This window comes from Dreissena polymorpha, chromosome 3, assembly GCF_020536995.1.
Source record: "Dreissena polymorpha isolate Duluth1 chromosome 3, UMN_Dpol_1.0, whole genome shotgun sequence".
Lineage (NCBI taxonomy): Eukaryota > Metazoa > Mollusca > Bivalvia > Myida > Dreissenidae > Dreissena > Dreissena polymorpha.
The window spans coordinates 60326745-60339636 of NC_068357.1; the positions used below are offsets into that span (position 1 = coordinate 60326745).

At 33.5% G+C, this 12892-nt stretch overlaps 1 protein-coding gene across 1 annotated transcript; it reads right to left on the reverse strand.

Annotated features, from left to right (window-relative positions):
- Window positions 1–1282: 1282 nt before the first annotated feature.
- On the reverse strand, window positions 1283–12397 carry LOC127872262 (uncharacterized). The gene is made up of 7 exons (XM_052415592.1): window positions 12290–12397; window positions 11304–11458; window positions 9993–10109; window positions 8033–8170; window positions 6741–6955; window positions 3738–3827; window positions 1283–1355 (listed from the first exon to the last, which is right to left on the reverse strand). The coding sequence occupies exons 2-7, from the start codon at window positions 11403–11405 to the stop codon at window positions 1283–1285; spliced, it is 735 nt and encodes a 244-aa protein (XP_052271552.1). The 5' UTR covers window positions 11406–11458; window positions 12290–12397.
- Between the last annotated feature and the right edge of the window lie 495 nt (window positions 12398–12892).

Genomic DNA, 12892 nt, shown 5'->3' on the forward strand with positions numbered 1-12892 from the left:
TGGACGGATGAACAAACTGACAGATTTTTTCAAGAAACAAAGGGCCATAACTCTGGTTTTAACAGATGGTGTAAAATGCCATTTGGCGTGAATCATCCTCTTATGCATATATATACTCATACGAAGTTTCAATGAAATACGCCAAAGCACTTCCAAGATATGGCTCCGGACACAAAAGTGACGGACGGACAGCCGGACAGACAGCGCCAAAACAATATCCCTCCGCATCTGGCGGGGGATATATACTCATACCAAGTTATATGAAATCCGCTAAAAGCACTTCCAAGATATTGCTCCGGACACAAAAGTGCATATAGTAAAAAGCATTTTTTCAAGATACAAAGGGGCCATAACTCTGTTTTTACAGATGGTATACAATGCCATTTGGGCGTGCATCATCCTCTTATGCATATATATACTCATAAAAGTTTCAATGAAATCCGCCAAAGCACTTCCAAGATATGGCTCCGGATACATAAGTGCCGGACGGACAGCCGGACGGACAGACAACGCCCAAAACAATATCCCTCCGCCTCTGGCGGGGGATAATAAAGCTGTCAAAGAAAATATATTCACACGATTTTGTGATATTGTACTTAAATGTATCAATGCCACATTCAATAGAGGTCTTCATCGTGTGGTTAACAACCATTTCTTCAAAATTTGAAGAAAAGGCATGATATTTGAATCGAACAATGATTGTTGGAAATTGTTCATGTGGCCTTAAGACTGTTGCATTTGAGTAATCAACACCAAAAATTTCTTGAGAACTTAGTGTCAAAGAGAACTTAAGTTATCTTTCTGATGACGTTGGGTCTAACAACAGACCAACTGACTGACGAATGGATTCCACTGAACCTAATATTACAATCCAATACCAAACTTTGTTAGGACAGGTTTAATATTATTGTGTAATTAAAAGATCACTCCAGTTGTAAATCACTATTGCAGAACAATAATCAAAACAACTTATAAGGATTTGACATCAAGATACTAATGCTTATAAGTTCAGCACAAGTTGAATTACCTTTGAAACATTCCTCTACGGCAGAGATTTCTCTCTGATCAAGATCGCAAACAAGGATCTTGGTTTCCAGTTTGGACACCAGCCCTTGATGACCTCCAACGCACTTTTTATCTCATGCGCTGTCTCTTTCTCCAGTAGGAAAGTCCCTACTGGGAGGTATCCTGTTCCAGTCAACACAGCCAATAAAAAAGACACATACATTGTATTTGGAAGTGTTGTATGTGCTATCCATCACCACTGTGCTCCCATACTTCATTAACATTTTTCGTTGAATTCGGATTGATGCACAAATAGCAATGTTTGCGGAACACCCTCTGATGAAATTCCACTAAAACAAAACATTCACTATTATTTGTGACAAATGAGAAATGACAGTTTTATAACTTCATATTTATAGTTATATAATTAAATAACAGTATGTTTTGATTTTCTTTCTCTTAAGCCCTTTAACTTTTTTCCTCCAAAGGTTTATGTAAGCTTAGCTGGCCCACAGTATGCGACGAGAGGGTTTAAATGGGGCTATTATATCACTCACTACAGTGATATATCAAAGAAAGAGCACCAGCTGGACAGATTTGGAAAATTAAATCCATTTAGAGGCCATTAATATGGAGCTCTCAGTAAACTCGAAACAGAAATTTGGAATGAACACTTCATTCAGTCAGATATTGCAAGATTCATGAAAAGTCTCGCAATAGTTAGTATAACAAGAAAATTCAATTAATTTTTGGTATCCCCCAAAGAATTAAAAAAAATCAGTCATTGTCAATCGCTTAATGAAAACAATCTGAACTACCCAAATTATCTTGACAAAGCTTATGTCAGAAACACAAAAACACATTCAATTTGAATTTCATTACAATCTCTACATCGAACCAGACACACAAAGTTAACAATTTCAACCAATAAAGGACCAGACATCTAGAGCTGAACTCAACAAAACTGGCAAGTTTACCAGCACAATAAAATAGGCAAATATTTATTTTTATATGCATGATTTTCATACAATAGTTATACACAGTTCATGGCAGAACAAAAATACTTAATTTCACTAAACAAGAAACCGTCAGAGACAGATGATGCTCCCCAAGGGTTTTTTGTCACAATATTGAACAATATTTCAGATAAAAGCAAGTGTGTGATTTAAGAACCATCTAAGGGGAGGAAACTGCCCTAACCCTCTTACAGAATTTAGTTAAACTCTTCATTTGTATATAGATCCAGCAAAGTTTATAACTAATTGTAAATAAGTTTTACATTGAAAGGGAGGAAATCAGCTAAAGGAGGAAAAAACACACCCCTGAAAAGGAAACGTCTTGAGGGGCATAACTTTGGACAAAATAATACGATGGATGGTTTAGCAACTTAAAAATTCCAAAGGGCCATAACTCTCTAAATAAATCATCTAACCAGAACCCACAAATAACATGCGCATCTCCTGTTGGTAGTGAAGCTTCCCATAAAGCTGCATTGAATTCCAGTCAGTAGTTGGGGAGAAATAGCCCGTACAAGAATTGCACTATTTGTACAGTTTATAAAATTTTTCAAAGGGCCTGTGAAAAATCATCCGACCATAACCGGCTGATAATATGCACATCTCCTGTTGTGAAGCTTCCCATAAAGTTTCATTGAATTTCCGTAATAAGTTGCTGAGAAAAAGCTCGGACAATAATTGCACTATATGTACAATGGAAAATTTGAAAGGGCCATAACTCTGTGAAAAATCATCCGACCAGAACTGGCTGATAATATGCACATCTCCTCTCAGTAGTAAAGCTTCCCATAAAGTTTCATTGAATTCCAGTCATTAGTTGCTGAGAAATAGCCCGGACAAGAACTGCACTATATGTACAGTTAAGGGAAAATTACAAAGGGCCATAACTTGGTGAAAAATCATCCGACCATAACCGGACCATAATATGCACAACTCCTCTTGGTAGTTAAGCTTCCCATAGTTTCATTGAATTCAAGTCATAAGTTGCTGAGAAATAGCCTGGACAGAAATTTTGCATGAACGGACGGACACACACGGAAGGACGGCCGGACAGATGAAGCGGCGACTATATGCTCCCCCCAATTTTTTGGGGGGGAGCACAATTAAGGTGGCCTAACTCTTGAAATACGAAGTTCATCCCAGCATAATTCATACATGCACCACAGCAATTAGATGATACACATTTATTTTAAGTTTCATTAAATTCCATGAATTATTATTGACAAACATCAACAATAGATGTGTTTGACAGCAACACAACGCTGCTTTCAAGCCATATATTTGACATTTGACCTGAAGGATGACCTTGACCTTTCCCCACTAAAATATGCAGATCCATGAGAAACACATGCATGCGAAATATCAATTTGCTATCTGAAGTGACATAGAAGTTATGAGCATTTTGAAACCTAAATGCAAAGTGTGACAGAAGGACAGACGGACAGACAGTCCGCTCACTATATGCCCTCCTTTGGGGGGCATAAAAAAAACAACGCTCTGGCGGCAGAAAATTATATTTGAAATGATGCTAAAAAGAATTTTTGTGAAAATTGCCTAACCCTTACTTGGAACAAATGGTCATTTGAAGCAACTTCCTGATGGAATATAATACGAGTATGCCACTGAGACAACCAACAACCACACAATACTTACAGGACCCTTCAGTGCACAGTTCAACTTAACAATGATGGATTTATATTTTCAATGTGAGCCTACCTTGGACGAAAATGGAAATTGTCTGAAGGAGATTCCTTCTTCCATTCAGAAATTAAAGCAGTCAAATTTCCCTGATCATCATAACAGTGTCTGCAAAAAAGCAAGAGTTCATGGAAGTATATTTAAAAAAATGGTACATGAAATTGAAAAATAAAAAAAGTATATCAAAATTTGAGGACAACTGGTCAGATATTGAGTTTCACACTGGCTGCACAATTTTCTCAACCTTTGGCAAAATATGATTTATTAAATTCACAATTAAATAAATGTATGAAAATGTGTTGGGAATAACTTACATATCTGATACAATATATTATTAAATAAACAATTGAAAATTTTTTATTGAAATATGGTGGGCAATTTTAGTGCATTTAAGTTATTTCTTAATACTTGTATTAATTTGTAAGATAGTCACATTTGGTACAATGCCCTATTGAGTTTTGGTATGCATAGGCATTTAATACTCATTATCATATTGATTTATTTACTGATCCAACAGATATAGAAAGACATATTATATTATTAATAAAAGTAATACATTTCATAAAATATTCTTATCAATAAAAGACATTTTCTATCTCAGCAATTATACAGTATTAACTTGAGCATGATAATATTCATTGCAGCGATTAACATTACTTAATATTTAATGAAAAAGTAAATATTTCATTTGTTTTCTTTGAAATGTTAACAACACTTGATATTTTGATGATATAATATACAAGAGCGTTGTCAGTTGACACCATGAATTTTTTTTAAAACATGAGCGGTGCAGGACGAGCGCGCCACCTTCCTTTGTGTTTGATGTCCCAGTGGTAGCCATTTGTATTAAAGTAACATGCCCCTTTGAAATTAGTCTCTCCTGTTTCAACCAACATAGTTCTGTTCAAAATGAGGCATACATTTGGCAAAATTATATTCAAGCTTATCTGCCATTGTTAGTGTTTGCTTTTACAACAGCTATCATACATACTAAAACTAAACTGAGGAGCTGCGCCATGAGCGCATGATACGCCCGTCGTTCGCCAATGAAGTAGTAAGGTAATAAATAAATACGGTAGGACATTCAATGAAATCACGAAATTTTGACGAACAAAGTCCCATAACTCTGAAACGACAATTCAGAATTCCGTCAAAAACGAAAGGGGATCAGGGTTTATCAATATTAAGATTGTGTTGAAATTTGAAAAAAAACCCATCGAAGGATATTTGAGCTACAGTAGGACATTCAATGAAATCACGAAATTTTGACAAACAAAGTCCCATAACTCTGGAACGACAATTCAGAATTCCGTCAAAAACGAAAGGGGATCAGGGTTTATCAATATGAAGATTGTGTTGAAATTTGAAAAAAATCCATCGAAGGATATTTGAGCTACAGTAGGACATTCAATGAAATCACGAAATTTTGACGAACAAAGTCCCATAACTCTGGAACGACAATTCAGAATTCCGTCAAAACGAAAGGGGATCAGGGTTTATCAATATTAAGATTGTGTTGAAATTTGAAAAAAATCCATCAAAGGATATTTGAGCTACAGTAGGACATTCAATGAAATCACGAAATTTTGAAGAACAAAGTCCCATAACTCTGGAACGACAATTCAGAATTCCGTAAAAAACGAAAGGGGATCAGGGTTTGTCAATATTAAGATTGTGTTAAAATTTGAAGAAAATCTGTCAAAGGATATTTGACGTAGCGTACGACATTAACAGACGGACAGACGGACGGACGGACGGACAGACGCGGGGTATACCATAATACGTCCCGTCATAGACGGGCGTATAAAAAGGAATCTTTTATGTTGTTTTTTTTTCTTCAAAAAATAAGACTTTGAAAATATTTTTTTTCAACAATAAAATCTACTTGAACTATTAGGTCATAAAACAAAACAATAATAAATTCTGATTGGTTTGACCTGGTGAAATGACATCCCCTTCATATTGTAAACATGCATGGAAAAATTGGACCAAATCTCTTTCAGCGGTATCTGATAAATATACCTATAAACAAAAAGTAACCAGCAACCAAATTTTCTATTTTGAACAATAAAATTCCTGGTACTCATGTGAAATATGTTAACCATGTTTCAATAAAAAGTTGTGGAAAGGTCTAGCTTCCAAAAAATACAGGTTGCTGCAAACAGGGTTGAGATATGGACCAGACATTTTAAGATAATTGCCTATATCCAGGGTATCCAAAAGTTGGATGCATGCAATTAGATGTTTTAGACACATCTGTTTCATTTGTTGTTGAATTTTCAGCCACATTATATAATATTTGCAAGATATTCATAATTTCTCCATTGACCATCCCATTGGGGCAGAATAAGTGTAACCAAACAGAAGCAGTGTGTAGCATCTGCCTATTTCTCTCCAGATCTTCCCAAAACATGCAAACCAATTTGGGCTAAAAACATGTGATGGTTTCTGAACCAACAAGTAACACAACGATAAAAATGTTAACTTTCAGTAACATTAGTTTGTCTGAATTAAATGAAGGGTAACCAGGTACCTGTCCTTGTTAAATTCCTTTCCCTTCTAACGGTAAAAAATTTAAAAAATATTTATCCAAATCTCTTTGACCATTTCTGAGAAATGAACAAAAAAGTATATGCTTATTACAATTAGAGAGTCGTGACAATAGCTCCTCTTGGTTGGTGTACAAGTTGATAGCCTTATCAATAAAGGGGTATTAATGCTATTCCTAATTGAGCAATTTATTTAAATCATTTTTAAAGTTGGTCATGTTTAATTAATAGAACTTTGCACATTTTTCTTGTAAATAATTGAGTACAGTGAAGGAATTTGACATTTGTAAACACATGTAAAAAAATCAATTACATATTGCGAAGTACACTATTTTTATTTAGAGCATGTGCACTTTCCAATGATTTCTTAAAAACAAAAACTGAGAAAATGATCTTATAAAGTAAATGACTATCTTTCAATTACTCAATCTCTTTTATTTTATTTACTGTTTTGTTAGTTATATTCACTTACATATTGCTTTTCAAAGCAGAAGATATGTGGAATCGAAGGTCCTGCATAGTTGGATGAAATCTTCTGTTTGACTTGGGAATGTGACTGTACTTGCTCTTCACAAACAATGCTATGTGGCTTTTCATTTCAGTGGCATTTGTTATGCCCTCCTTCATTGCAAGTTCCTTTATCTTTTGCAAAATCTCTTTGTCCAGGCGCTGCCCATAGCCAGCCTCCTTCAAGAATTCAACTTTTTTTATTTTTGTAAGTTTCATACATAAAGTATTTATCTCCTTCTGGTTTTCCATATGTTTTATAGGTTTCTTTCTACAACTCTTATTTCAAAATATCTCAGGCCTTTTCCAAGGTGCTTAAAAACCAGGAAACCCTGTGCCTAAATCTTTCATTTATTAACTGTCCTCACCAATTTGTGTTGCTTTCATTCTTCAACATGTATGTAAAATCAACCAGACAACCAATGTGAAATTAAAAGGTTGAATATCGTTTCAAATGCTGTTTATATATTAATTATTTGTACAAAAAATGAACCGTCTACAGTATAATAAGTTTTGATGTAGCAACTTAAAAATTAAACAAATTCAAACAGATACCACAGTATCACCCTTATCACGCATGTTTACACCAGTGCATTAGCAAATGTATGGGGAAAGGCCTGATACCTGTTTCACAGACTGTAATTAATATTTAAAAACTTTTACCATGTAAGTGCTGATAAAGCAAACAAGAGGCCCAAGTGTGCCATGAGTCACTTACATGAATACAAGCAAACTTACAAGCAAATGTTATAGTTTCACTAACAGGTATCTGATGATCTGACATAAAAACTTTCTACCTCCAGTTTCTTTCTGGGATGATTTGGGGACTTTTTTATTATTTACATGTACAGGAATAAGATTGGCCACAAGTGCCGAGATAATTTTTAACACAGGGCCATAATTTTATAAAATGTGGTTGAGGTCTACTTGATGATGTATCATGCCCTAAAGAATCAACATATTAACAATAACTTGTGAGATCTACTATACAAAATTCAATGCCAAATGAAAATGGATATTTAAGGACTGCAGTTTCATAAATATTTAAGATTTTAAAATACCAAATATCATAAATTGCATAAACACATTTATTGATAAGGAAGGGCTCAGAATTTGAAAATCTGGGTTAAGATCTTCCAGATTATCTTGCATGTGACATGTCTCATCTCTATGACTTGCTGTTGTACACAATAATTGTTAAGTTTTTAAAAGTATAATCTTACATTGATCTTGATTCCCATTACAAGTAATACAAACCTCGCCCATTACGTGATGTTCGTGGGTTCCAACATAGGCAACAAGAACACACACTTCGCCTCTCAAAGAAGAGACTTCAGCTGATTTTAGCCGATCTATGACAGCCTGTCTTTTCCGCCTTGTGTCTGTGCCTTCAAGCTATGTCATAAGTATTGTGCCATCAATGAAGAAAGTACAAAATTTGATTAAGTAACCTCCCTCAAAGACACATCTAATTTAAAACACTGACAAAAGTAACTAAACATCAAATTTACAGTAATTACTATTTCATATCCTTTTTATTTGCTCATTTTAGAGGGGCATACAGCTAGAATGGCAATTTCATTTTTAAATTATATGGTTACATGAAAAAAAATTATCTAAAGGATTCATTTTATTACACAGACCTGAATATAAAAAATCAAATGTAAATTATGCATTATATTAAATACAAACAAGAGATGTGGCCAAATCAATTTACCCCTGATCATTTGATCCGGGGGCATAAAACACAATTTCAATCAATTAAGGGGCCATAACTCTTTTAATGAAACCAACAAACTTCCAAATGTGCCAGCACAATATAACACTAAACATTAATTTTTAATTTCAATACATTTCATACAATAGTTGTTGAGAAACCGTTCATGGCAAAAAAATTCAATTAAGGAGCATAACTTTTGAGATACTAAGCCAATCCCCCCCAAAAATGCATGCACCACTGCTGTATGATGATACACTTTTATTTTTAGCTCATATAATTCTATGCAGTTTTTAACAGCTAAAAACTGACAAAAATTTACTAACAATTCTATTCATTTTGAAGGAATAACTATGAAATTACCAAGAATGTACAAACAGAATTCATGTGTACAGCAAGGTAATAAGATTCATGAACTTCCTTGCAATAGTACCCGAGACAATCCTCCGGACTGAAAAAGATCCTAAATTTCAATCAATAAGCCGGGCATATCTCTAGAGTTATGAAGACTATCAGAACAGAAAGTGTGCTTAAACCACTGCAGTATAATGATAAATACGTACTTAAAGGGGCCTTTTCACAGATTTTGGCATTTTTTTAACTTATTCATTAAACGCTTTATATTGATAAATGTTAACATTGGATCATAAAAGCTCCAGTAAAAAATCAAGAAAACAATTAAAAAAAGGAAAAGAACATTGCCCGGAGCAGGTTTCGAACCAGTGACCCCTGGAGTCCTGCCAGAGTCCTGAAGTAAAAACGCTTTAGCCTACTGAGCTATTACGCCGAGTACACATTCTTGACGTATTTTATACCTTAATAAGCAATCTTCGTAGTTTCACAAAATTTAACGACAAAAACAGAACTCTCCAAATTATTCAATCGTTTCGCGTTGCAACGCTTTATAATTTTTAGGTTTTAAAATCGTCAAAAGATGCATATAATGGCTATATTAGACCATGGTTAATGTTCAGTATTACTGTTTCCTCACAAATATCATAACTAAAACGAAATTTGCAAATCTGAAACAACTTTTTTCAATTTTGTCAATTTTCCAAAGCGTGAAAAGATCAATTTAAGGTTTTGTGATTCAAAATGCAACAGTTACTGAGGAAAAGCTCAAGATGGAGAAAAAAAATCAATTTAAACAATTGAGGGGACATTACTCTGGAGTTTCATAGGCCATTCAAAAAGAATATACTTGTGCACAGTGTGCACTTTGATTTTAGAGCCAATGTAAAGGTCTTAGCATGACACAGACGGTGGTTGACAAGACAAGCTGGCTATGACAATACTGCGGGTATTCTCTGAAAACAGCAGAGCTTAAAAATTACAAACCAATATTAAATTTGTTTCTGACATGATTTGTGATTGTTCATTCCATTTCTTTTGATCTATTTTTAACATTTTCTTTAAACAAGTATTGCCTTAAAAATTTCCTCAAAAGTACACAGTTGATTTTTAAAATTCTATTTCATTATTTATAATAAATCATCTCACCTTATAGTCTGGGAACCGCAAGATGGTTTTCATTCGAATCTGGCAGCAACAGCCGTGTTTCTTTGTGTTTTGAATTATTTTCCTCTTGCCACCGGCGTATGCATGTTCGGGATCATTCTTAAATACATGTTCATGCACGAAATACATGCATTAATAAAATCAAGGATTCTGTTTATGAAATATATCAGGAACAGGTCATCAATGTGAATTCTGTCCACGTTTTACAGTGAAATTTGAAGCAAAATACTGATATAAGAAGAAACACACTACATACAGTGAATGAGCAAAATACAAACTTCAGCATTTCATGAAATAATAAGATGACATCCTATTTCTTCTGTAATAGCCTGTTGTAGATTTTTTTTCATGTGTCTTGTAAATAGAACATCCAATACCACAACTATCACATGGGGAAAAGGCCCCTATCTGAGGACATTTTCCAGCAACTAGTTGCGTGAGCATTCCCCAAAACATCTTGAAAATTCGACAATCATCAGCACAAAGACCACGAAGAAATTTCCCAACATCTTTTCTTTCAATGACATACATTCTGTGGATGATGGCAAATGACGCTTGTCGCGGGAAAAGTCTCCATATCCGTACTTTTCAAACAAATAATGAATAACTTGTCAAACCTACTGTTACTCGTCAAAAACAGTTGTATTATTAATTATGCCATGAAGCTAGATAGAATGTAACCCAATGGTTTGACAACCATAAGAAAAGTTGACTTTTAATGTGACATCATGCATGAATGACATGTGAATAATAATATCTAGAAAAAGTATTATTTTTAGTTTGACACAGATGCTTTTAAAAGGGACACGGAGATACCATTAAAACAATAACGTTTAGCTTAATTCATTTTGTTTAAACACTAAGAAATATATGTTAATGTGAGACCCTTAACTGATAGATAGACTTTACAAAATATGATTATGGATAAATCCGATAATTATGTATCACATGCTATACTTTGTTTCCCATATAATATAACCATCACAAATAGTTTTCATTCGACTAACCAATTACATTCCAATTTCCATTACATTATTACCACATCAAATGACATCATGGAATGTAAACAACTTTATTCACTGCACAGCAATTGATAAGCCAAGAATGCTTACAATGCCATGCCCAACTGGTAGATATATAACAACTGTCCTGGCACTTTCTCTTCCACCCAAGCAATCATGCTTACAAAGATGTTACCCAAATAATTAAAAATACCAGAAAAATATCATTTTCAATAATAATACAGTGTCTTTTCATTATTTTGTCACAAATTGTGTTATATGACAACCATACCGGCTGAGCTTTCTTTCTTTCCTTCCTATTAGGACCGTAGTGGCATTCTCTTACTTCTGTTCCCAATTGCACGAACGGACATCCATCAAATGGTATTGGCATGGAACCACGATTTTCGTAGAATCGAAACACAATGCCATCCGTAGTGCTTAATTCTACAATCATGTCATCAATAAAGCTACAGACATTCAATAAGTTCAGTATAACTTTACATTTATATCAACACAAAACACATAAAAAAATCATTTAAGTTTCTTATATATAGTCTATAAATGTAAGCTTGAAACTTGAGCATTTCATTGAATGCCTATTTCTAGGTATAAAACATATTCAATGGCGTTGTACAATAAAAAAAAAATATAAACACAATTTAAAAGCATACACAGGTACATCACGTATTACCTAAAAATATGGGGAAAAAAAAACACCAAAATTAATATAAAAATTTAAACTCATTTATGACTCATCCTCTATGAAAGAATTAATGTCATTTTCACATTAAATGTAGTTTCTTCTGAACATATAATTAAACAGCATAGGCAAAAGAGTCTCATCGACACGGATATAATGAGCCTTGTCGGATGATTATTTTGCCTTTTTTTCTCATCGCTGAGATTGTAGTATCATAAACATGGGTATGAAAAAAAACACACAGTTAAATTGACCAGTAAAAGAAGATGTAGACTTTGCCATTTAAAGTGTTAAGTGTTGTGATATTAATGCAGGATTTAGTAACATTTCTTCACACAATAGCATATTACTTGTAAACATCTAAGAAATATTACCTTTTCATACATGTATATATATGGCAAACATTATTTTAGGAAATAACAACTTCATAATCAGTCAAGCCCTCCCTTGATTAAACTGGGTATGAACTTTCATCAAACATGAACAAAGTTGAAAAACAATGAACAGTCATAAATAATGCGAAATGTTTAAACTGCTGCTTTAACCAAATATACATATATATATATATAACTTACCTATACCTTTATGCCATCTGTCCAAGCTGTTGAATGCTGATAAATTTCTATTCTAAAAAACTTCAGAAGTACATTTCTAAAATGATCAAGAGTTGACGTGCTCATTTTAAGTAACAAATTTTAAATTTATATATATATTAAATGACTGAAATTGTTATTCTTAAATTACAAATATATATAAATAAAATTATAAACATTAAATATTCAAAATAAAATTAATGTATGTATTGTTACCTGTTTAAGATCTTTTTGTGTGCTTGCTGATGGCATTGATAAGTACCCATTGACATTGTACAATTTTACATGTACATGTACAATGAATATCTTACAAACACCAGAAATTGTTGACGTCAAACAATCCAACAAATGTCCATCTCCTTTCCTTCCACTTGGTGTATTATCCAATAAATTTCAATATTATTGCCTTTTAAACCAATTCAATGCTTTCACACGATTGTTTCAAATTTTAATATTTCCACAATAAGCTTAATTCAAATAAATATTGTAAGTAAATTTCCATTCACACCTTTTAACTTTTAAAAAGCCAGTGTTAGTTTGTAGATTTCTGCATAACTTTTTCCATGGACCTTATTAGAATCACAA

Bases quoted from the DNA above. Each gene is read 5' to 3' on its own strand.
- LOC127872262 (XM_052415592.1), bottom strand. From the start codon at position 11,405: ATGCCAATACCATTTGATGGATGTCCGTTCGTGCAATTGGGAACAGAA. The intron at 10,110-11,303 runs GTATGGTTGTCA...CATGTATTTAAG, and splicing joins AAAGAAAGAAAGCTCAGCCG to AATGATCCCGAACATGCATA. The intron at 3,828-6,740 runs GTAAGTGAATAT...GCTTTTTTGCAG, and splicing joins TCTGCTTTGAAAAGCAATAT to ACACTGTTATGATGATCAGG.